General features: G+C 41.0%; 1 protein-coding gene across 1 annotated transcript in view; it reads left to right on the top strand.

The window, feature by feature from the left end:
* Positions 1 to 25,601, top strand: part of PCSK2 (proprotein convertase subtilisin/kexin type 2) — a 94,490-nt gene that overhangs the window by 51,033 nt on the left and 17,856 nt on the right. Inside the window, exons 6-8 of the mRNA XM_042815540.1 lie at positions 15,531 to 15,607; positions 21,681 to 21,769; positions 24,072 to 24,247. Coding sequence (XP_042671474.1) covers positions 15,531 to 15,607; positions 21,681 to 21,769; positions 24,072 to 24,247 — 342 coding nt within the window. The remainder of the gene's footprint in view (positions 1 to 15,530; positions 15,608 to 21,680; positions 21,770 to 24,071; positions 24,248 to 25,601) is intronic.

Below are 25,601 nucleotides of genomic sequence, written 5' to 3'. Positions count from 1 at the left end.
TTTGATGACATTTTACTGTTTGTGTGCTTCATCCTGGAGAACAGTTGTCCACAGAAGCACATACTGCCAAAAAGCAGTGACAGGAATAAGGCAGACTGTGAACGGAACAGTATTTCTCTCTGCTAAGATATATTTTAGAGAAGTCTGGTATACAGACGTAATCAGATTTTTGAGTTGAATATCTGATTGCAACTCGAACCACTGCATTTGAAAGGTTGCAGGTAATCTGTTTGCGTCAACCGAAAATGGAATCTCAAATACATCAAAAAATTGGTGATTTTTTTTTTCCCGAAATCTTGAAAACTATTCTCAAATTCCTTTATCAAAACAGAAAGCACAGCTGCCTTTTTTTTGCTGCTCACTTTGTTTAGCCAGTATAACGCAGTGCACACAGTTATTTGCCACTTGTCAGCACTGCACAGCACCTTCCCTGTGCCCTGGTTTTAGCCCAAAGCCGGGCTGGGCCAGGTCACTCAGTGGGGCAGGATGGGCTGGGCTGGGACACGTGTGCTATGTGGTCATGGGTTGGACATGCCTGAGTTAGTGTAAAAGATTACTCTTATGCATATGAAAATTTCTAATTAGGATTGATTTATGTCATGGATATCTTTTCTTTTAGAAAGTCTGATATGTCAAAGTTGGTTTGGTCCCAAATTGGAGTGCAGAATTGACGTTGCAGCCACAAAAATGGGATGGGGGAATGAGGAAATGTATTGTTTCAATAATTTTGTTCAAGATATATTTTACGTTTCCCAGAGTTAAGTATTTCATTGCTTTTCCTACAACAGCCCAAGAAACCTCAGAATTCAAATAGGTAACATCTAGTCTTTGCATGTGAATGAAATGCATTCTCCATTTGTATCCAGCTCACTCCAACCAAACCCCAAATGCCCTTTTTAGCTGGCCAAGAAAATTATGAACCTTTATTCCTTCCCGACAGCCTTCCTATAGACATGAAAAGGAACATGCCTTCTCACAGTCTGGATGGACTGCTCCCCCTGTACCCCACTCAGCAAGCTGCAGTCCAGGCACTTGCTCCTCCGGGTTTTGGGGTTATTTGCAAAGCTGGAATTTTCCATTCTGCACTGTGAATGCAGAGACTCATTGTCAAAGGATCGATATTTTCCTCCATGCCTTGGAAACCCTGCAGAGGTTCAGCCTTCAGGAAATTATTTTTTTTCCCCACAAAGAGAACCCTTCATTATGAACTGATAATTAAAAAGCTGAAGCCTAATGCACTCCGTGCTTTTCTTTCAACTCAGGCTGTGCTTACAAAGCCAGCAATTTTCAGGACTTCTCTGAGATACAGCATCTGAGTGAGAAAGAGAAGGAAAGTAACAAGGGCTGCATATTAGATGTGTCTAGTGAAAGAGGAGAAGCAGCAGTGGGGGTTGTGCAGTACAAACTTTAGAACGTTCTTTTAAAGAAAAGCCTAAGGGAGCAAGCAGATTTGTTGTGCCATGAGCAGAAATATGAACTGATCTCTCCCTCACATGAGTTTGTATTCTGTAACTCTCACACTTGTCTCGTGTCTGCTGCTGAAGGTCAGTGTAGCTGCATTATCCCATTTACAGCAGCAGGGAGCTGATCATCTCGTGTAAGCAGATTTATCCCTGATTAGCAGTGGTGAACAAAATCAGAGTCCCACCAAGGCATTCAGACCAGGAGTAAAAAATTTCTGGTTTCAATGCCTGAACTCTGCCTGAAGCTAAAAGCTTTTTTTTTTTTTAAAAAAAAAAAGATAAATGAAGGAGGGAGTAAGGAAGAGGGCATGTCTAACATCTGTTATTGAAGAACAAGAAGTGACTGAGCAGAAAACTATTTAAAAAGTATTATACCTGTAAAATGGGAATCATGCAGCCATTCTCAGTGATCAGTAGTAATATAATATGTTCAGGTAAGGTGACTTCCTGTCTTTTCTTCCCTATGGACTTGCCTGTCTTCTTTCTCCAACTGACTACTGAGCTACTGAGCTCAAGAGGCAAAGCAATCTCTCTCTCAACTTTTGGGGCCTTATCGCCAGCAGTTGTGCTAACAGGTCCCCCTGTCCTGCCAAGAGGCACACAGAATACTTCTAGCATAATTATAAGCAGAGAAGCAGGGAAATGTTCTTCTGTTATGACCTGCAATTTCCATTGTTTACTAGAGGAACATATGCATTGCTGAATAATTTTTACAGCCAGAAGAGAAATAAGTAGTGCAGGCAATAAATTATATACTGTGGTATCTGCAGTAAAGTTAGCTATGGCATAAAGGATCTTTTTTCTTAGCCTCCCTTGCATGCAAAGGGAGGCTGTATGTCAGTGATGATTTAGCACTGTAAATCATCAGCATCTGCCCTAAAATTCCTCAGCCTAGTGGTGAGATTTTGTAAGTTGACAGGGCTCCATTGACAGCTACTGAAGCATGCTACTATGACCCTGCTGATCTACTTCACTGAAATCCCAACTGATACAATGCCTGAGTCAAACAGAATTCACTTGTAAGTGGTGGCTAGAAAAACTTTGCCCTTCTAAGACAAAAACTTGGAGGAAACTGTCTGAAAACCCTGCCTGGCATCAGTGAGTGATTTGAGTTTGCTTGAGGAGATCTGGTACGGAGAGAACTTCAAAAGAGCCTGTCACAGTTGCACAGTTGCAGCTCCTACTGCATTTCAAAGGTTTATTGAGTGCATACACTATGCACTTAATGTCAATAAAGCTTTATTGCTAATACATCAAAGGTATTTTATGGGCAAACTCTACACCCTGGTCATTATTGCTAGTACCTATTTTTAATTGCAATGTTGAAGTAACATTACCATATCAAAAGATAAAGAACAAACTGTTTCAGATAGTTCAATACATTGCTAATTGGATTTTAGATTGCTTGGTTTCTTTCTTTCTTTCTTTCTGTCTTTTTTAAATGTGTTGCTGTGGGGTTGGGTATTTTGCGAATAGATTTTCCAAAATAAATGCTAGCATATCAATTAAAAATTATCCACCAAAATCTGGGATTAATTGCATCCTTCTGCTAAAACTTTGCAAATTCACTCTGCACGCTGTGATAGATGTTCTTGAAGTAGATTGTGGTAGAATTTTCATCAAGAAACTGTTGAGTGATAAAATGAAACCTCTCTTTAGCCAGGCTAAAAGAATGCAGGCTGGCTGATGCGTTAGCAACAGAAACTGATGGCCTACTGTCAGGAGCTTATGTTGCTCAGATGACTTCTAGCAGCTAGGAAGCTGGTTTTCAGTCTTTGGAAGATGGTCGTTACGGACATGCAAGACGCTGAGGTTTCATTGGGATGAATTAGAATTTAGTGGGAAGGGAATGAAGAACTCTGTGTCAGACTTGGCAGGTTTTCTTCTATTACTCTGTGCAGGATCAGCTTCTGGACTCATCTCTGTTCTGGGCAATCTGTTTTTTTTCTCTGAACATATGGAAAGCTGAAAAAGAGCTGATGCCTCCTCTCATAAGATCAGCCAGGCAAAAGGGGTGCTTTGCATACTTGGAAAGCCTGAGTTTACCACGTACAGAAAATGCTTAATGTCATGTAATACATAATGAAGCCCCTCCAACAGTCCTTTCCTCCTCTCCTTGCTCCCAGCAGCACCTGCTTTTACAGGTACATGTTACACTGGAGCTGACGTGCTGCAGCTTAAGATGACTGCACAGTTCCTCTTCTCTATCTCATAGCTACCTAAAATAGTCACTGCTGCTGGGAGAGAGAAGGCACAGTGCTGTGTAAGGGAGACATCAGTGTCTTCTTACTTCATGAAAAATAAGAATGTTTTGTAACCAAAGATGTTAGCAAAACCTTATAGCTTTCAACTCAATTAAAAATGGAAGAGCTGAAAGAATTTAAAACTATTTCTCCTCCGGATCATTAAGTGTGGCCACGAGCCATAGAAAGAGGCTTTTGCTGCAGAGGAGGCAGTAACTTGTGAAGGAGGCACAACTGCCTTAGCAAGAGACAGCTTGTGTCACACACAGAGCTGTTTTCATAGCTGAAAACAGGATTGCTCATGTCAAAAGATGTTATGATAATGCATTTGCCAAAGTCCGTTGGGGGAGATCTAGACTCCAAATACTTGGCTCTTTCCAAGTGCACTGTGTTCAGCTGAAGTTGGCACCGTTCCATGGATGTGGACCTCTTCAGGCCAACTAATCTATGCTGGCTATAAAATATCCTCAAAGTACAATTCTTCCAGAATCAGAATGATTCATGTATGGTAGCTGCACTTACCTGAGATTATTTCCAAACAGTGAACGCTGCAAAAAGTTTTCGGCTTTCTGCTGCATTATAACCACCTGAAAAGGATATTTGTCATGTTAAATGCATGCTTCATGTGCAAGCAACGTGACGTGGTGCCAAAGATACTCATTTTGCAAGCTAAGGACCACACATTGTCCGCAGCAGTTATTTTTCCCTGTAATCCATGTATTTAATTAATCAACCGCACACCGAGAAAGTGTAAGGTGGCTAATCACTTTAATCATTAAGCTGTGGTATTAGTTTTCACTTAAGGCATCGTTCAAGGAAAATAAATTAGGGCTTGAAATGAGAAATGTGCAGAGGTGGAAAAGCAGATAAGGACATTTCTTCATCTGACAGGCACTTTTAAAATTGGCTTGTGCCTCTCTCGAGTTCTCCAAGAAAGTTTTTTTGAAATGACTTTCTTCTTTTATTTAGACAAGGCAAGTAGAGGAAAGTTATCAGTTCTCACTGTTTGCTAAGAAGGGATCTGATACTGTTCTGTTTTGGTTCTATATTACATTCTTTTCTGGAGACTGGTTAGCTTTTGGAACTGGCCAGAAATCTTGCAATAGAACAATATCTTTTGCCAGCAAAGATGAGTTTTTTATAAACTGTAAGTGTCCACGGGGTAATACAAATAAAACATTTCTATTTTGGATCGATTCAACTTTAAATATTTGTCTGCTGGAACTTTCTGAATTAAATCAGCAGCAACAAAATGCCACTGTAGTTTATGGTCTGCTTAGGGAGGACAGGTTCAAATGCAGATTCTCCTGGAGGCAGTGCGTACCATGTAATACTAAACCAAAGTCCAGTAAAATTAAGTAAGGAGCTTCTAATTCCCCAAAGAGAAAATAACACATTTTTAATTGAAAAAAGCCAAACATATTTTTGCAGTTTTTTGCATTTGGAAGTTCCTGTTTTTTGTGAAAATAGTTACTTTAACTGCTCATCCTGTTTAAGACACTGCTGATGTTGAAATGCCTGAATATCGTTCAGCATTGAAATGGAACTTCATTAAACTTCATGTTGTAGTTACATTTTGTCTACTTAAGGTCTTAGCAGAGAAGTCTAAATTAGACGGCGTTTGTGGAGAATGCTTATCCCTCAAAAAGCTTTGTAAAAAATTGATAGGTGACAAGGATGGACTTTCAGACCTAGTGTTGACTTGGCAAAAAGGACTCAAACCCTCTGTTTATTAGTGGGCGTGCTAATGACAAACAGTGGCATGCGAAAAGGAGATTTTGGTGGAGTCCCTTGGGTAAGCCTCCAGTAGAGAAAAGCAAGAAGGCACAAAGAACCTGCTATCTTGTGCAAACAAATGCTAGCCTAAATACAGTAGAGAAAGATGCAAAAGGACTCCAGTACTTAAACAGTTCTCCTTCACTGCGCCTGGAAGTTATTTTGGTTCATTTGAAATTAGTTCATTTTTTTCTGTTTGGCACTTCATCTTGATGCAGCTACTTGCTTTGCATTGCTTAACACTGCTGTATGCATTCGTGTGTTCTGTATATAATAGTTCTTCTCTTGGTAGATGAACTAGTGTGGTATGTAGGTTGTTAAGATATTTTTGAATGTCTGCCCAATTTCACATTGCTTTGATTTAAAAATAATGTACTTTCTGTTGCACTCCCAACAGAAGCAGTAAGAATAATGAGCCTTTCTTAGAGGGGAACAAAATAGCAGTGCACAGTGTCTGATAAAATGTTGGTCTCATTGAAGTCACCAGTAGCCCTTCCATTAAGCACAGAGCAATCAGAAATTTGGCAGACTGTACAAACAGCAGGTTTATTGGATTTATTCTACTGCGTATTGCTTTTTTCAGTCCTCACAAGAGACAGGCTTTATAGCTCCATCAGAGCAAATAAGGATCCCAAAAGCTGTGGAAACATGACCAAGCAGGATAACGTCTTTCACTACAGGACAGGAGCTTGTATTTGGTGAAGCTTCTGCTTCTTCCCATTCTGTGTAGCAATTGTGTGAAAGTTAAACAGGTGTGCTAGTGCACAGCTCAGTCACACATTCCCCCTACTCTTTGCTCTTTGAAATGGAAGATCTTTGGAAATGTCCTGCAGTCAGGCTGTGGTCTGCATTTTGTTAAAGGCCTCTCTTTGAATATGTACAAAAAAGAGTACAAAAATCTGTGCTATGTTTAAGGACTTTATAATTTCAATGCTAGTGTATGTTTTAACAATTGTTACCTACTGGGAGAAACAAGATCACTTTGATTCAGTGAGAGGCAATTAGTTGAAAAATTAGTCAAAAGCGATACCGGGTCTGACTGATGTAATTGTGAATCTCTCATTGTCAGCTAATGATGTCTAGGACATCTCTTAAATTTACGCATCCAATAAATTGCTGTGAAAACATCAGCTGCTAATCAAACAGAATAACTTAAGAGAAGAGTCTGGAATGATATGTTCTGTTTAAAAGCATAAACAGTGGCACAGTACACAGTACATGTAGACTTACACGAGATTGTTCTGCAATCTCACTTTATCTCCCTGAAATTTTGGATCTAGCTGTTCAATGGTTTCCCTGTCTCTCACATAGAATAAACAAAGAAACTATTTTTAATTAATAGAAAAGCATATAAACTAGTCCATTAAAGTCCCTGAGAACCCAGCATGACTTGACAGATTTTAGTGGCAGGAATACTCTCTTGCAATGCTCTCAACCTATGCTAATGAGGTCAGCATGCAATTGGAATAAAAGAGTAGATCTTCAAGACCTTGTAACTCCAAGGCATGTAAATCAGCTTCTATTTGCTTCTGTGATGAAATAAATGTACATAATGGCTTGCATTATGTTTTCTAAGTCTCTTCTCTGAAATGTTCACCTCCTTTTGATCCACTTACAATGTCATTTTTTTTGTGTCCTTTTGTCATCATCCATACTCATGCAATTTAGGTGAAACTGCTTCAGTGCTTGTTAACAGTGGGTTCTTCTCTTGTCAGCTAAGAAACCTTTCAGAACAAGGAGAAACCATTCACTTTACTGTCTTGCCCCTTCTTACTTTCAGTGCTCTTGTGTAACAAGGGTAGCTCTCCCAGTCCTCCTGTTCCTCTCCACAAACACCATCAACTGGATCTGTCTGTTGTCATTACCTCACCAAACCATCTAAGCCACTTGATTTCCATCTTCTGCAAAGGTGCACTTTGCCTGTCTTTTACAAGCACAATTAGTGTAACTGGTTTTAAGTGTCCAGCCTCAACAGTCTGCCAGTTTTGTTTTATGAGTGCTATTACAACCATATGACCAGTATTCGTGCACTTTGCTGGAAGCATTGCTGATAACTGATCAGTTTTTACTGACTCTGACTGCAGAGCCTCTATGATTATGGAGGGGCATGTTTCCATGCAGCTGCAGGGCAGCGTTTGCTCTGCCAGCACAAGCAGCTTCTCTTTGCCCTGTCATGCTTCAGAACTGTTCTTGAGTTACTGCTGAACACTGCAAAAACTGAGCTACAGATTTTCTTCCACGTTGGAGAAACATGTCCTTTATCCACCACGTGGCACTTAAGAATGAGGCCTTTGTGTTGGATGTGATCCAAATCCTGCCTGTGGTATTATGGTAGGAAAGCCTGTGGCTGGTTTTGGTTGGCTTTGAATTGAGCCCATTGAGAGGAGGGAGAGAGAGCTTAGCTCCCTTTCCTTCCAGCTCATCCCTGACAGAGGCTGAAAGTGCTGGCTGCTATCACAGCTCTGCAAACACAACCTTTACTGCAGCTTAGCACCCAACATGATATTGGTGTACCAAGTGTGTGTTCATAGTATTTTTCAGTAAGATTCATTTTGCTCTTTATATTTGCTAACATCATGAAATGGTCCAAGGGCTTCTCTGGTTCTGGCTACTCAGAAACCATGTTACCCTTGCCCTGAGTTAAAGAAATCAAAGAGTTCATTTCATAAGCTGAAGACTTATAGCTTTAAATTTGCCGCTTGCCCTGGAACTCAGTACCTGTAATTGATTTATTAATCGTCTTCAGTAATGTGCTTACCTATGAACATTCAGTGACTCTTTAGTAAGTTTGAGGCATGTCTCAGAGATTTTTGGCATCTGCTCTGAAATTTCAGCAGTGCTTGGCTGAGTAGAAATGTCTCATTTTTTCTAAATTAACTTGCTTTGAGGAGCTCTCATTCTAAGTAATGAACAGTTTTGGTGCACTTCAGGTTTCTTCCACATCATCCTGAAAAGTGTGGAGGAAGAATCAAAACTGTGCTCCATTCTTAAAAATTAAGGAAAAAAAAAGTTCAACTTAATTTTTCTCTAAGATTCTGTGATTATTTTTTGTTTGTTTTCTGTCTTGTTTGACTGTATACCTCTGAGCCAAGCAACAGCAAAAAGCAGCCACAGTGAGCTAGACTGCATGTAGCTGAATGCATCTGGCCTTCCATTTGGTTTACTATACTGGGAAAACGCTCAGCAGTCTTGATAATTAAGAATGGAATGGATTATTTCTTCCATTATTTGAAGACTGAAAAACTTTATTGTCCTTAGATTGATCTGTTTCACTGCTTTACTTACTACATAGGTGCTTTTTCCCCATGTGAAATAGTTAATGAGTTAATTTTAGCTGCAAGCTTTACTTTGAGGATGATTGCATGCCAAAAAGTGCCAGCTGGCAATGTAACTCATCTGTGTTTTCTGATTCATTTATTTTTTTGATCTGCAGGGGAAGCAGAACAGAAATTAGTAAAAAAATAAGATAAGTGGTAAATAAGAGGTAGTGCCAAGTGAGATGAAGAGAAGCTGATCAGTTACTTGATGAAGGAAATCTGTCTAATCTAGAGAAAGATTGCAGTTTAAGGTATCTTGTTAAGCTATTTTTCATCATAACTGTTACTTTAAAAATAATACTACTTAACCACAGATAGATATAAATATTAACGCAAGCCCCATCTCTTTTTCAGTTGCATGGGGCTTTTTTTGTTGGTTTGTTTGTTCTGTTTTTTAAAACCTAAGATGTGTCAGATTTTCTGCTTTGCAAAATAAGAAGCAATATTGCAGGTGACACAGTAAACATGTCTTCCATACATTTTGACAACTGGATTATTAGAAGTGGTAACATCTGTTACCCCAAATGCCTTTATTCTTATAAAATGAGCATTAGCCAAATGTTGATAATAGTCAGCTTTTACTCTTTTGGCTGTAATTTACCTAGTATTTTACCTAAACCTAAAATGTTGAGTCTTAAGAGAATTGAGGTAAGAGATTTTTCAGTTGTAACTTCAAATCTGTCCAGTTAAAGGAAGAGTTCTTGGCCTTTTAATAGATCCAGGAAGCTGGAAGGTGGTTTCCTTAGCAGCTAACAGGCTGCTGAAGGGCAAGACCTGTTACTTGAGGGGACAAAATGGGTCATTCGCCATTTCCCCCCATCAGAGCTTCCTCCCAAATCTTCTTCATTTCAACAAACCAGCAAATATTGCAAGAAAACCTACACTTTGCTGTATAGATAGGGCAAACTGATCAAGAACAATGCAATGATGTTAGCTTCTCATGAAGTAATGGCTTCAAAGATCCCTACTTCAGTAATCTTTCACACCTTTTTACTTGTATTACTTATTTTGTGGTGTTTTATTCCACTCATCTGCTGTGTGCAGCAGGTTTGCTTTGCGTTGTGAAATCACGTTGTGATGTGCTATGTACTTGCTCATTTTGGGGACAAGCAGAGCCTCTAATGAATACCTGAATCTGGAATGCTAGGATGGTTTATGGCCCCCATTTAGTATTCAGGACCTGGCATGCTTCTCCATCTGTTTCAAATGAGATTTGTATTTATTTTTCTGTGACTGCTTTGAAAAGGAGGATGGTAGAAAAGTGTGCTGCTGTCTTATAAATTATTCGAGATACGACTGAGTATTCCTTCTTTTATAATATACCTGTAAGAACTGGGTAAAAGGCTTATGTCTCTGGAGGGAGATGAAAGTACACTCTGACAGCAAATTCACTTTTTGTGGTTAATATACTCGAATACAACCCATTTGTGGATGTATTCTTGATGTTGACAAGGTCATGAATTCAGCTCTGGATTTGCTGGATAAAAGTATGGACATGTAAATTAGCTCATGGAAAAGCAAAGCTGCTTAAGAATTTGCAGGTTTTTTTTTTTTTTTTTTTTTTCTGAACAAAACAAAATAAAAAATCCAACCAAGATCTAGAACAGCCTAGTTCCCATGGTGGAGGAAGATGGCTAGTGTATGACTACTGACTCAGCAGCTGTGACTCTTTTTCATTAATGACCTTTAAGCTTTATGGCATTCCTCCCAGGCAAAATATCACGTTGCCTCCTTTTCTTTGCCTCATAGGAAGCGTTTCTATTTTCTTAGGCTTGAGTCTACAAAACTGAATTTCATTTCCCACCATATGACATGCAGTGTTATTTTAATACAGTTTGTCAAAGAGGTCATACGTTGTAATTTGAGCTTAGGAGTTTGCTCCCTCTTTGGATGAGTAAAGAATTCAAACAAGTAAAAGGTAGCTCACTGTGTCAGATCTACAAGGAATTGCAGTTTCTTGAAGAGGGTAAGGCAAATGCCGTTTGTGTTAAAGATGTTTCTTTTATTTTAAATCTCTGGGCTAAATACATCAGTGCTTTAACATCATTAATAGAATCAGATTGTGGCCAGTAGACATTTCTCTTTAATTGTTTGTTTCATGGACTTTCATGTAAGCATAGGCAAATTTCATGAGTTAAGGAGGAAAAGAGAATTATATGTGAATTACTCTTTAGAGGCTTGTAAAGCTATATAAAAATTTATGGGCTTGCTGCATTACTCAAGGTACATAATTTTATTACAGATCTGAGCAACACATGGGACAATTGATTTACTGTTATTGTTGTATTATACAGAATGAATGTTTTACAGAAAAGATGGCACTGCATATATTTTTAAAAGTACAGGGCAATTCTTGGGTAGGCAAAGCTTATTTTTAAGGAAAGCTGAATTTTATACCCAGGTAAAAGTCATCAATTTGTATCCTAGTATATAAACTATTACTTAGTAAATGATTGAAAGAATCTCATCATCATTTTTTGTCAGCATGTTACTTGGGATAAAGATGCAGAAAACTAGATAGCAAAAGTAGATATATGCCTTAAAATACAAGATAATTGCTCTCTTTCAAAGCAAAACAGCCATTCTCTGTTGTACAGCAGAAATTATTTACATGTAATTATGTATTGATGAATGTCAGGTTCAAATCTTTTTACAATAAGGAACTGGTATTGATTGAACACAGGGGGTAAGATTGATCTTGTTGTAATGCCATGCTTCAGGACTCGTCCAGGTCTAGACTCCAGCCTAAAACTGACAGTACTGAGTTGCTTCCTGAATCTGATCATTCCACTGATGGTCGAAAGACTGGGCAACTACATCAGATACTGACAACCAAATATCAGACAGACAAATCAAGTCTAAGAGAAATACCTACTGGTAGGACATTAAAATTGAAAAACCAAATTACATGAGTTGAAAGGCAATATATTTTTATTTCACTGTGCTGCTGCAGATCTTCATGTGCACTGCTTTTCATTGCCACCTCATCTCTGAGTTAGTGATAAACAGTCTCTTGCTGCCTGCTGGAAGGGCCAGCCTGTGGATGAGAACGGCGGGTCACAGATTTTAGCGTTCACTTCCCAGAACACAAGATGATTCATTTTGGCTACCAACTGAAGCCGTTCCTTTTTTGATCCAGTGCTGTAGGGGTTGGGGGGGGAACAGGGAAGGAAAAATAAAATATGTTCTAGCTTAGATATTTGAGAATTTGATCTTTAAATTAGGAACTTGAAGCAGTCCATTTGTACTCGTCAGTGCTGTTTCATTTCCAATTCCACAGCTTTCATAGCGTGGGCAGAATGTTCGCTTATGAAGATGAAACTTGCTGTCTTTTTCCAAAGACCTTAATGAAGATAAATCTTGCAGTCAGCAGTTGTTTTCTTTCCAAGAACTCTTCTTAATTTTGCACTTTGTCGATGGTTCCTGCTAAATTAGATATCTTTTTCCTCCGAGTGCAGCTATCCAAAATCAAGTGAGTAAAAACTGGAAGATTTGGAAGAGCGTTGTGCAACCTGGTTTGTAGCCTGCCTAAAGCAACCTTTCCATAGTCTGGCTGTTGGTTACATGGGACATAGAGCAGAGCTTCAGTCTGCTGCAGAGTGGGCTGAATCATTAGTGGAATCCATTTTCCCGTCACCATTCTAGACACAAGTGGTATGTCTGCACAGCTAGAAGGATTTTTCCATCTATAATTCTCTACACAAGGAAATTAACAGAGTCAGGAGTGGTTGATAGCTTTCATGATGCGCTTGAATGTCTCATGTTTTCCTGAAAAAATCAGCCTCAGCAGCCCTCCTGTCAACTCAGAGCCCGTGTCAGTACAACTGTGTTCCTTCCCTATGAGAAAAAAACCTGAGCTGACTCACAACTGAGTTTCAATTCTTATCCATACAATGAAGTGAAACCAGAAGTTCTAACTGAGTAAGGAATTGGTAATATATTGGATTACATTTAGTACCCAGTTAGCTCATAGCTGTGTGAAAAAGATCTGAAATCACTGGAAATAAGCTCAGTTATCTGCAGTCTGCATTATTTCCAGGCCATGTCTAGTCCAAGGCAGCTATATAAGGAAGTTTATTTAATTTGTGATTGGAATTCATTTATCTCCAAAGGTTTCCAAGTCTAGACTGACAGAGTAGATTTTGTCTTCTAATTAAATTGCTCAGAGAGTCATCATTTCTGTTTTAATTTTACCATAAGATGCATTTTTCCACCTTGTTCTGCTAGGAGTAGATACTGCACTTGTGTACAATCAATGAGTATACAGATGAGATAGTATATCCAGGAGTTTGGCTGAGGTCTAGGAGAGGTGCAGCCAGGCTCCACCCCTTCCTGCAGAACAGGTGAATTGCCTGCACCTGTGCTTCGTGGCTGAGTCACTGCTCACCGCAGGTGATTAATTAGAGGTTCAGGCCATGATTCAGCAGCCCCATACAACTTGTTAATAAAGAACAGGACTGTTGACACGTTCATTTGGTTTTATTGATGCTCATTTCTTCTTATGCGTGGGATGAGACTTGGCCCCTTGTGCAAATCCTTATTGCAACTCCCCTGGACATTGCAGAATCCAAACCTCCTCTGTTGCATTGAGATAGGCTATATGTGCCACAAGGTTTTTCATAGAATCATAGAATGGCCTGGGTTGAAAAGGACCACAATGATCATCTAGTTTCAACCCCTCTGCTATGTGCTGGGTCACCAACCATCAGACCAGGCTGCCCAGAGCTTTTATCACACAGGACCCTAGTTGTGGTACATCACCCATCTCTTGTGTGAGTTGCCACATCTCACAGAACAATTTGGGTTACTCATGAAATTCCTGCAGTAGTAGAAAGAGTCTCCAGCAACAGCCAGCCAGGAGTGGGTGCTGGAGGAGCAGCACAGCCACCAGGCCAGAGGCTGTCAGATGCCTACATGGTTGTGGCATCCTGGCTTCCAGTGTTTGCAGTTTTCTGGACTACTGGAGAAGGAGGAAGCACAGCATCTAATGCTCCTTCCAGATTCATTTTCTATTAATTTGTCTAACCTCTTTTTTTTCAGGCTTTTGACCTCTGTATTGCTGGGGGCCAATGAATTTTGTAACTCATTATATGCTCTGTGGAAAAGCAATTCTTGCTGTTTTCTGCTGCTTCTCTATCTTCCCTCTGGTAATTTCTGTGGATTCCTGCTAGTTCTTACATTATGAGAAGTAGTAAATAATTCCCTGTCCACCTTCTCTGTGCTATTTGTGATTTATAGACAACTGTCAAGTTCCCCTTTTTCCCCGGCTGAAAAGTCATATTCTATTTACTCTTTGCTCATACAGATCCATGCCATTCAAAGTGCTGTATAACCAACTGTGATAATTAAAAGAGGTAAATTAAACATGCACCTGGGCACAGAGGCTCAGAAGCACTGAGAACCTGTGGCTACAGCTGAAATTATTAACAGGCATCTTAAGGCTGAAAATCATGGCCTAAGTTTAGAGATACTGAGAGATCAGTAAAGATACTTATAAAGGTATTTGGCTATATCTGAGCTGGAGAACAGCACTGAACCATGTGGCTGGCATTCTGCAAGCCTGGACTCCATTAAAATACTGCAGAATATTTATTCTCCATATTGGATATAAAGAACCAAGCTCTCTGGAATAATGACCCAAAAACTCATTGGACAGTAACCAGAAAGATACTTCAATTTGCCCTCCAAGGGTCAAGGACAATGTTGTCTCTGTTTCATTCTGGCACAAGAGTTTTTGGGAGCTGGTGATTTTGAATCTAAAATCCAAAGTCTTTGGTGCTACTAATGGACTGCCTATTCCTGCACCCCTGGAGCTGAGAATTTGCTGAAAAGGAATGTTTTTAGGAGCAAAGCTATTCAGACTCAAATTATCTTCAATAGCATGCTCAGCCAAATCTTAAAAAGAATGTAAGTACATTAATTAAGAATTAACATAATTCTACTCCTTGTGTATGGTGTTTATTAAAATATAAACTCTATGATCATACAGTTGTGAGGAAGCTTCTAAATATTTTTAAAGGCTTAATTTTCAGTCACCCTTAATTTATTTCTTTTCATTGAGAGAGAAGAAAGAAGATGCACTTGACTTTCTGAAACTCTCCAGTTGCTTCTCAAATATAGCATCAAAAAGTTGCTGAGTGTCCTCAGCTCTGCTGATGGGGCAAAATCATGAGTGGTTTAGACTGTGTAAAAAGGAGAGGCTGGGATGGAATTCTCAGAAGGGTCCGACAGCCACATTTATAAAGCTGTTCAAACAACTGAAGGATCAAGAAAATACGCAGAGAGAATTTTGACACGTATGTCCTGAACATTAATACAGTTTTCACATTAGAATTTTGAGAAAAATTTCATAGCCATACTATTTTTCTTAGTAAGAAGGAAGACCCCAAGTGTGTGGCCATTTCTAATACTGATTGGGAAATGTTGTTTAATCTTTGTGCTGCCATACTAAGTAGCCTAATAGCTCATGAAAATGTTGGCGGGGTGATCAAATTAAGCTGAAATAGGACCTACATCCTCTAATAAAGCACTTTTGGGAGTGGTGTTGAGTGTCCAAAATGGTGTTTGCTGAAACATAAACAAGCGGAATTTCACAGAGAAGGAATGACATCTTCTTTTCCAGGGGAGAAAAAAGAACCCAATACCTAATGAGATTTTCTGTGGGTATGTGTGTCCTGCTTCACCTAGCATGTCTGCTTTCCTGTGCATTTACTGAGCTTTGTGTTTTGCAGAATGCCCAAGCTAGCTACGATTTCAGCAGTAATGATCCCTACCCTTACCCCCGCTATACAGATGACTGGTTCAACAGGTAAGTGGGTTTCGAGTGGCTTGCTGTTCACTTCTGTTTGCATAGGAAATTAAAAGTATTTGCTAAGACTTGTGGAAGACTTTCTGCTAGATTCTGTGCTGGCCAAAATGGTAGCTTCAATCTCACTGCAGTTTATAAAATTGGATGTTACTTCTGACTTCCTTTTGTTAGATCATCTCTAGATAATGTCATTTCATAGATGGTTTAAAGATGGTTCACTGTAGTATTCAAATGAAGATGCTGCTTCAAAAGAGTATATATTTAAATTGCTTTTATGGGTGATAGCCACATAAAATTTTCTGTCATCTATCCTATGACAATATAATAAGCCAGCTCTGTAAGTTTAATATAATTCTGATGGGTTTCCTATCTACTGCATCCAATGCTGTATGACTGCTGTTTAATTTTTAAGAGAGTAAGCTGGAAGAAGAAATTTTATGCAGATTGGAGCCTGACAGAAAAAGGCTTTGGGGTGGGAAGAAATGATATTTTCTCTTGATTGTAAACTAAGGAGGCTGAAAAGCAGCGTGGTGTAGAATGACCAGCTTAAAAACAATTAAGTCTTACATAAGTTCTGAATCATCTGCCTTTTCAATGCAATTTAAGGACTGTGATGGAGTAACATTTCAGGCTAGGAATTGAAGTCCTTGTACACTAGCTGGGAACCTGCTCTGTTGTGTTTTAAGCTTGGAATCAACAGCACAGCTGTTTGTTGCTTAGTTTCTCCTGACAGATGATTGCCCAAGACTCACTTTTCCTTCTTCAGCTCTTCAGCCACATTTTCCCCAGGGTCTCGGGTAGGTTCTGGCTTAGATTTGTAAAACTTGTTTCAGAGTATTTCCAAGAAAGTTTGCAAAGGTCTTCTGGATATAAGTATAATTGATGTCATCAAAGTTTATATAGCAGCAGCAGCAGTGAGGATTTGGAAACTCATAGCAGTATTGGGGCTCAGTCATAGTACTTACAGAAATACTTTAGGCCTATTTGATGTGGTTTTCATCTCTTAGTACAGCTGCATGAATGGTCTCTGAGTTTTGGATGTGCAGGTCTTCATTTTGCTTTGTTGGCTTCTATTTTTAAAGAAATCAGTGTTACTTCAGTCAGGTAGCACAAGAAAGATTTGGGGCAGCTGTGCTTCCACCTCAAACACAGGCTTCTTGGAACGGATCAAACAGATTTAGGAGCTGCCATGTCCCCGATTACCTCTTTCAGAGACCGGCTATTTTTCAGCTGAACTGAGATGCCAATGATATTTCTCCTTTATTTCAGGAAAGGACATCTGACACTTTTAAACTAGCATGAATCCAATTAGTGGATGGAAAGTCAGAGAAAGACTGGGGCTCTAATTTGTGAAGGTCTGCTGCCTTTTTTGCTTTATTTAAGAGAAGGATCTTTGTAGGAGAAGAATGTTGTGGAGCGGCACAGAGGAAAATTAAATTTAGCTTTAGTGGGTAATGGTTGATTGTGTCATTTTCAGCGTAGAACTTCATAAAACTATGTGTGCTCTGCCAAGCCCCATTAACACCAGTTGTGCTGCTATCAAATATTTTATAGTAGGGCACAATTTACAGTCCTCACGTGTTCAGCAAGGTAGCACCGGAGGCAGAGGTACCTCCTGAATTCTCTTAGGGAAGCCTTGAGCATCCTAGATGTGGCAGGGCCCCTGGCCTCAGGGCTTCTGGCTGAATTTGGGCACACAAGGGAAGAATTGAGAGTACGAAGCATGGTTATCTGCACCCTGATCTGTAAATATTGAGAATGGCATTCTGCTTGGATGCTTCAGCTGGAAGAGAGATAGTCAGGAGGGGAAAAGTAGCAATTGTTCTGCTGAATTTCTTCTTGATTAATTTTTCCAGAAAAATAGTACCTTCTTTGTCATGAACCATGAGATCTCTTTGGTGGAATAGGTGATTTTCTGCCTTGCAAGGTAAATCATGGAGCAACACATCAATTAAGCAGCCATTTCTTGCCAGCACAATCCAGGAACTCCTCAACTTGTACCCAGTTGTTCAGGAGTAGTTGTAGCTATGTTTTTCTCTGCATATTTCTATACTGTGTTGTTAAATATGTTGATGTGCCCACCCATAAGCTATTGCCATAACTCCTTACTCCTGATATTATTACCTGGTGCTTACAACTGCCTGCCTGTGACAGTCCATGCATGTGTGTAACTGCACAGGTGCTTCTGGATAGACTACAGTTACACAAGAAAACATTCAAAACAACCTACAATAAAGACTCCATTTTGCTCAGTTTGCAGTAAGTTCTGTATCATCCATTGAATTTTATGCATGCAGGAGATCAGTCTCAAAATAGGATAATATCCCTTTTTCCATAACGAATATGTTTCTCTGTAAGCAATTCAAGAATAAGAACCAGAAGACTGTTTTTTAGAAAGATGAACCAAGGGGCTTTTGTGAGCTGCCAGCTGCATGTGCAAAGTGTCATTAGTCTTTAAGAAAAAAAGGAAGAGGTTTTTGCATGGAGTATTTCATTAATTCCAGCTGCTCTGCTTATAGGCACAGATTCTACTTTGTTCTTTGTAAGGTTGCTGGAGGCACTCTGGCCTTTATTGAGAGCTACTGGCTTTCTGTGAAATCAAGCAGAGTGGGTTTTAGAGGGGGACAACTCGGTGCTGTGGGCAGGAAGCTGCAGGCAGGCAGTTGGGCTGCTGTTAGGGCAGAGGCACACAGATGGTTGGGCACTAGAGTTACTTATTGCCATCCTTACTGCACTGTCTGCTTGACTGTGCTCAGACCCATGGCTTGGGGACCATGGAGGTCACCATTTTGGGATGGGGAATGCCGAGTGCACAAACCTGAACCAAGCCCAGTTCCCAAAAGCAGAGGCAGCCCCCAGAGCTCAGAGTGGCTTTTTAGCACCTGTTTTAGGAACTGGCAGTGATTTTAACACCTAATCCTGCATAACATTTGGGATGTGGTAGGTACCATGTTGCATGGTGCAGAGGTATCTGTGGGAGTCAGGAGTAGCTTGGCCTTTCTGTACAGCTCTCTCTTTTCATGTTGTGGGCATGCACAAGGCCCTCCATCTTAGAGCACTGAGATCACAGCTTTCTGTCAGGATAAAAATAACTATTTCCACTGCTATAGCTTCTTATTCAGTAAATTCTCTCAGAAGAGAGTTTGCTGTTATTCTGTCTTGGAAATCCATGTTCTCGAATATTGCCTGTCTTGGAAATCCATATTCTTCAGAGGCTTAAAAAAAAAAAAAAAAAAAAAAAAAAAGGGGCCATTATTTATTATGTATTCTAGCAGAACCCCACTGAGTCTCCCTTTGGTTTCCAGACAGTGCTCATTAACAGAGCAAAAACACCTGCTCCCCTCTTCTTCATTTTTTTTTTTTTCCAATCAATACACTGAGAACAATGCACTAATTGAGAATTCTTATATCCAACAGCTCATTCTGTCTGCAGCATTTCTTGTAAGGGAAGAAAGAGCCACAGCATTACTGCAGGTTCTTTGCACACTCAGATGCAGGTGGAGGGGCACCTTCCACAAGTAGATCCCCCCCCTATGCTATGCTCTCCCAGTGCTCAGAGGCTGAGAGCATCATGCAGATGAAAAGGCAAGAGCATTTGACTTACAAAAATGTTCCTTTGAGCTCTGCATATTTGACTGCTGCCCACTGCAAGCACCTGAGGTGGTTGGGACAGGCAGCTCATCCCCACTGTTGAGCCTGTAGCTCAGCATAGCCCTTCTTACAGACACTTGGCATCAGGAAGGCAGAATTTTGTCCTTTGCTGTTTGCTGATGTATTTCAAAGCCGGAAAAAAACAACCTCCCCTGAAAACTGGGGCCACCTCTTCTCAAAAACATCTAAATAGAAGAGACTGCCCATGGGGTTGGCAGTGGGCTTCAGAAATAGAAATGGTTTCCAAAATCAAGGAGTCAAATTTTGATAACTAGTTCAGATAGGCAAAGCTGTTTCCCAGTCCACCATAATTTTTCATGTGTGTTCATATAAAATGTTTGCATTTATACAGTGTTCATTGAAAAAGCTGCTCTATGTGCTAACATCCACTTTGCCTTTGATGTATCTCATTCGTAGATGAAAATATTCTCGAATGGGTTTTATCCCCTTGTTTTAAAGACTGGAATGTAGCAAAGAGATGAACATTAGAGAAGGAAGCTGTGATCTGTGCCCATGAGACAGGTCACTTCGTAGAAACCGCAATGGATTTATCAATGATACATGAACAGCAAATAGGCCTAAATTAGAAAAGTCTGCTATTTGCCATTAATAATTCAACCAAATGCATTTGCAATAGCTCACGTGTGACTTATTTTTTCCCCTCCATTCAGCAGCACATTACCTTAACCCTGAGCTGCTGGAGCAGGGCTACTGGCAGCCTTCATCATTTTGGCCAGTGTGGAGGGGAAAAAGGGGAGAGGACCTTCCAACAGTCCTCCTATTTTTTCTCTCTTTGAGACAGAGTCCACCTGATGATGCCACCCATATTATTTAAATTTTTTTGCACCCCAGCCTCAGTCAAGGCAATTTTTTAACCAAGCCGTTTATTCCATTTTGTGGCTTGTAGCTGTCCACAGGCCACCAGATAACGAATGCCTAGCAACGGTGTGCTTCCTCACAGCTCCTTGAACAAGGGCACGAGGGAAAACCTGCTTGGTTGTTGAAAGAAATTTCTCCAGCAGCTGAAGAAGTCCTCACCACTCACCTCTCTACCCCTTTTTAAAAGGAACTTGCCTGCGATCTTTTGTGATCACAGCACTGTGTGCATTTGAGAGCAGTCGTTTTCTTTCTGGAGGCTACCTTGAAAAATACCCTCTTCTGAGTGAGGCAATAAAAAGAATGTGTTCCTTCTCACCCCTTGATTAATTTTACGCTCACCTTTGCCAGAGGTGCTTAAAAAGGACAGAGGGAGAAAAAAGATGATTAAAACAAAACAATCCTGCTGCCCCTGGGGATGGTTTGTCTGGGACTCTCCACAGCCTCTAGAAGACAGCACTGCTAATTGCACGAGTCCTTAGCATGCTGCAGGAGCAATGCCAGCTGGAACGCGGAGTGGGTGGATGTGAGTGGTGGAAAAGATTGATATCGATGCATCTCAAAGGAACCAAACTGACAGCTGCATAGGTTTCGCTTGTTTCTCTGCTATATCTGCTATTTGTTTTAAAATGAGATTATATTGCCCTTCTCTATCTTCTCTGCGGTTTAATTTCTGTGGTGAATTAAGAGGAAGAAAAACGATCTGCGATCTGCCTTCTTGTAAGCCTGCCTCGCAGCCACCAACAGCAGCAGGGTCTGTGCTAAGAGCTGTAAAGCACTTCAGAGACACAGTGTTCTTGAAATGCTGCGCGTCAGGCTGAGCCTGGACCTCGGGGTCAGAGCAGAAGCATCTCACATTCAAGCTGACTGCAGGCTATCTGGGCACTGACAGCTGCAGCTCTGTGCAGGCTTGTGGCTCTCCTGGCAGCTGGACACTGGAAGGGTTGGATGCCCTTGGTCACAGCTCTGCTGCCAAGGAATGTGCTGGTCCTTGTGGTTCTCTTCTGCTACTCCAGCTTGGCGCTGCACCACCTCTTTCTGTAGCATTCCTTGTGGGCAGTGGTATGTATCTGATAGGTGTTTGAGGAGAAAAACGTATTCACGGGGCTCAAAGTAATAGGCGTCACGTGGCCTGGTTGCAAAAATGCAGGAATTGGTGCTGATTTTAGTTTTACACTGTTGTTTCCAGGAATGGTTCTGCTGCCTAGTAGCTGGTCACAAGGCAGAAGCTGCTTGACAGCCAGAGTTGGAATGGGCTGAATAACTTCACAGCTAAATGAAGCACAGGTCTCTGTGTTAACCTCAGAGCAAGCATCATTCATGCTGCAGAGGGGAAACTGATTATTTGCTGCTTCAGGATGGAATGAACTCATCCAAGTATCCTAGTGCAGCATTCAAGTTTGCCATGGGTTTTCCTCTGAAGGGCTGGGTCCTGACTGCAGTGAGGCAAAGACAGGACCAGGGTGATGCTCCTTTGTCCAGCATGTGCAGAGTGACTGCTGCATTAGCTGGGGTTAATGTGGTGTCTCTGTTTTCCCCTCCGCAGCCACGGGACTCGATGTGCAGGAGAGGTGTCTGCAGCTGCCAACAACAACATCTGTGGTGTGGGAGTCGCCTACAACTCCAAGGTGGCAGGTACAGTACCAACCCTAGCAGTCCTGACAGCACTGTGCTTCATGCAGCACTGCTCTGCAGGAACAGGGAGCATAGCCCAGCCCAGGACTGCAGGCTGGCACTGGGCCATGTGTTTATTACTTCTCACACTAGCTGTGGAGAGTCTCTGCTGCCTTCACTGAGGGCCCTATATAGCTTCTTCAATGACACTGCAAAGGAACAGCTCTCTTCCTCCTTTTGTTAACCTCTGTATTATCATTTTCAGTGCTCCTTCCCTGCATCATGGAAGAATCGTTTGTGGCAAATCTTATTTTTCAGGAGAGAAGGTGCAAATTCCTGCTGCACTTGGAACCTGTACTTGAAAATGCAAATCCTATGCTGCTTGTATGCTTTAGGCTTTCAGAGTGCAGGCCCTGCAGTGCTGTAAATCTCTGCAGTTGTTGCTTTCCTCCCTTCTAATGAAGAATGTGGAGTGGTAAGAACAGATGCCCAGAGCAGACTGGCTGGTGCTTAGCACTCAACATTCTCTCCTCAGGTGTGCTGGATATTTTTACTTTGAGGTAGCTTTTTTTCTGCCCTGATGGACTGAGTACAGAGATTGGAGCTGAGCTCTTGAACAGGATATGTCAGTTGAGTTTCATCCTAAAGAAATCCATTTTCCTCACTGTATGGTTGCTCCACAACGTCAGGAAGGGAGTAGCAAGTGGAGATGGGTGCTTAGGAATTACATTTAATTCCCCAGCACATACTAGAAAACTCCATCATAAATGCACCTGTTGCTTCCTCTGCTTGGCCTGGTTCACTGCTGACACAGAGGAGTAAGGGAAGGCCACATTTTGCCTGTCACCTGCACATTCCAAAGCAGGACCTCCAGGACACCAAGCTATATGTGCTAAGCAGTTACCCCCATAAGTGTCGCTTAGGAATTAGTAACTGGCCAAGGAGGTCTGGTGCTTGCCTTTCTCCACCAGTAATGACGATGTGTCTTCCAAGGATGCAACGTTTCATGAAATGTGCATTCTGGCAATCACTTTTAGAGGACTGTGAATTGAGGCATAGGAATTTAACAGCACCTCATATTTATTTGTAGTATAATCTACTGCATCAAACTGGTTGTTTAAAGATTGAAAGCTGAAGGCCTTTTCTGAAGACAAACAGCCTGCCAGATTTGCCTGCTCTGTAGCAAGATCCCCAGTGATTTGGGGGAATGGTGCTTTCGTATATGAGGACAGTGTGCTCCTGCAGCACCACCGTGTGGTCAGTGGAAAATTAATAGGAGCTGGTAGTCCACATCTGACATGATTCAAAGGTGTGTTTGCAGGTTGGATTAGAAGTTGGTAAGCAAGGATGTGGGGAATTGTGTGCTTTGTTTCTTTTACCTCTTTCTTTGTTTTTTTTTCCCCTCGGATCAAACCAGATGGCTTGGCTCTGTCGTCCCTCATTTCCCTAGGATCAGTCATCAATTCTGTGGTTTCAGTGCATACCTGCATTTTACAAGCACATCATGGGTTTTCTCAGTCACTGAGGTTCAGTGTAGAAACTTTGTAGTTTCTAGCCTAAATTAGCAGGTCAGGAATATCCAGCTTGGGTCAGTTTTACAAATACCATGCTTTCCAGCCTTTTTTTGGCCTATGGATTTTGTATTGCATACAGTGAAAGCACTGGCTTCCAAATCAAGCTCCCACTGCCATTAACACTGGTTAGCTCTGTGGTGCTGACTTCTGCCATATCTCTGTCCTGAAGCTGTTTGGAAAAACACAAAACTTCAACTCAAGGCCATAATGAGATCTGAAATGTGTCCCTGGCTGCTCAGGTCTCATCCAAAGGCCCAGAGGTTGGCTGTCAGCAGCACTGTCCTGCATAGGGGAGTATGATAGATGTAAGGGTTGGACTGCCTCTGTCCTACACTCTGCCTTGCTTTGGGACAGTGCTCTGAGGTTTTATAAAGTTGACACATCCTTGGATCGTATCACTGAAACTCTGACTCAATTCCTATATAAAAAATGTGATCTACATACTTTTAGTATTTCATTACTATAAAATGCTGAGATTTCTTAACAGGAATGTTTTTCAAGTGTTTTTGAATAGCAGATGAATGATGCTATGTACTTAGAAAGCAGTGAAGTGTTTTTTCTTTCTGGGTCACACCACATTGCTATGGCTGGGTGTGTATGTGCTTGCATCCTGCCGGGAGGTAAGCACACCCTGATGCAAAGTGTATGGTGAGTGCAGAACTGCTGAGTGACCAAAACTACCAACGGGTCTGGGGGAGTTACTCAGGTGCTGCTAGGTGATACCATGTTTATGCTGATTAAATCCACAGGTATTCGGATGCTTGACCAGCCATTTATGACAGACATTATTGAGGCGTCCTCTATCAGTCACATGCCTCAGGTCATAGATATCTACAGTGCCAGCTGGGGGCCAACTGATAATGGAAAGACTGTGGATGGGCCTAGAGAGCTAACACTACAAGCAATGGCAGACGGTGTGAACAAGGTAACAATCCTATTAAATAACTGAGGTATTGGGTCAGGGGGATATGCACACACCTGCAGTAACACCAGGAGCTTAAGCATATATGATAGGTGCTGCAGAACACAGTGCAATTATGTAAATTGTCTCAGCTTTCAGTGGGTTCCATTGATGTTCTCTCTGCAATATCTTGGCTTTCTTTTTTTAATCATGTTGTCTCAAGATACTGTGCTCTCTTGCACAGAGCTGTTTTCATCTCTGTTCAGCTTACATAGGCTTTTTATATGCCATCACAGTCAAAATTGAAAAGCCTGATCACATCCTGGCTCCAGAACCCTGTAAATGTTCCCTAACTTAAAAGATGCTAGCTATACTACTGATGTCACATTGTCTTTTTTGATGTGCTGCCAGTTTGTCATTTTGAATTTATTGTGTCTTTAAGGTCACTTGCATGGTCTTTATGACAGCTGTAATTGTACCACCACTGTCTGTGGAGTAATAGTCTCCAATACCAGGTCCCTCCTTGTTTTATTTCTATCCTTTCACTTCTTTCAAAGACACTCACTATCATCCTGTAATCTGTAAAACTGTACTTTATTAATAAATTCAGGTAAAATGTGTACCACAGCTCAGAGAGAAAACAATCTGGTTCAAAACAAACATTATATGGTTCCATCTCCTCTTTGGCGTCATGCAGATGCTACTCGTGGTGCTGCAGGGAATAAGGCTACTCCTCCTGTTGACTGCAGATGGGTTTCTATGAGGTTATTAGAAATTGCTCAGAACATCTGGGGTAGTTTTGTGTGGGAGCTCTGCAACTGCTCATTTTCCATCCAAATTCTTTCTTCCTCTTGTGCCAGTTTCACCCATTCTTCATCACCACCTCTCTGTGAACAATCAGTTTACCATGTTTTGTGTCATGGGAATTAAATCTATTGCTGTGATACATGGTAAAGCATCCAAAGCTTTCTCAAAACTGCAGTCCCTAATGTTTTACCTATAATGGATGAATTATGGACATCTTCATGCTCTTACACACAAATTTGGAAACATGGGGATCAGGTGAGCAAATTCCATCCCACTGTAAGAGTCAGAGATCGCCTCATGAAACTGAATGTGTACAACTCTATGACAACACACATCCAGGATCTCCCATGCATCCTCATAAAGACTTTCCTGATCCCCTTAGATACTTCTGTTTTGGGGAGAATCCTTCTTCAGTCTGTAGCACAGCTGTATTTTTAGCAGCACCCTGATGTGCTATTGGATACTTGATTTTTCTTCCATTAATGTTGGATGGAGCAGAGATAACCTCCCATTCCAATTTTTTGTTGTTCTACTTCCATGCAAAACTAGTCAAGAAGTAACAGAAAAAGCA

This window comes from Centrocercus urophasianus, unplaced genomic scaffold (genome assembly GCF_019232065.1).
Source record: "Centrocercus urophasianus isolate 14NV4802_14NV808 unplaced genomic scaffold, USGS_Curo_1.0 seq_10, whole genome shotgun sequence".
In the NCBI taxonomy this organism is placed as follows: Eukaryota; Metazoa; Chordata; class Aves; order Galliformes; family Phasianidae; genus Centrocercus; species Centrocercus urophasianus.
The sequence above is the reverse complement of the archived record's forward strand: the minus strand, read 5'-3'. Positions and strand labels throughout refer to the sequence as shown.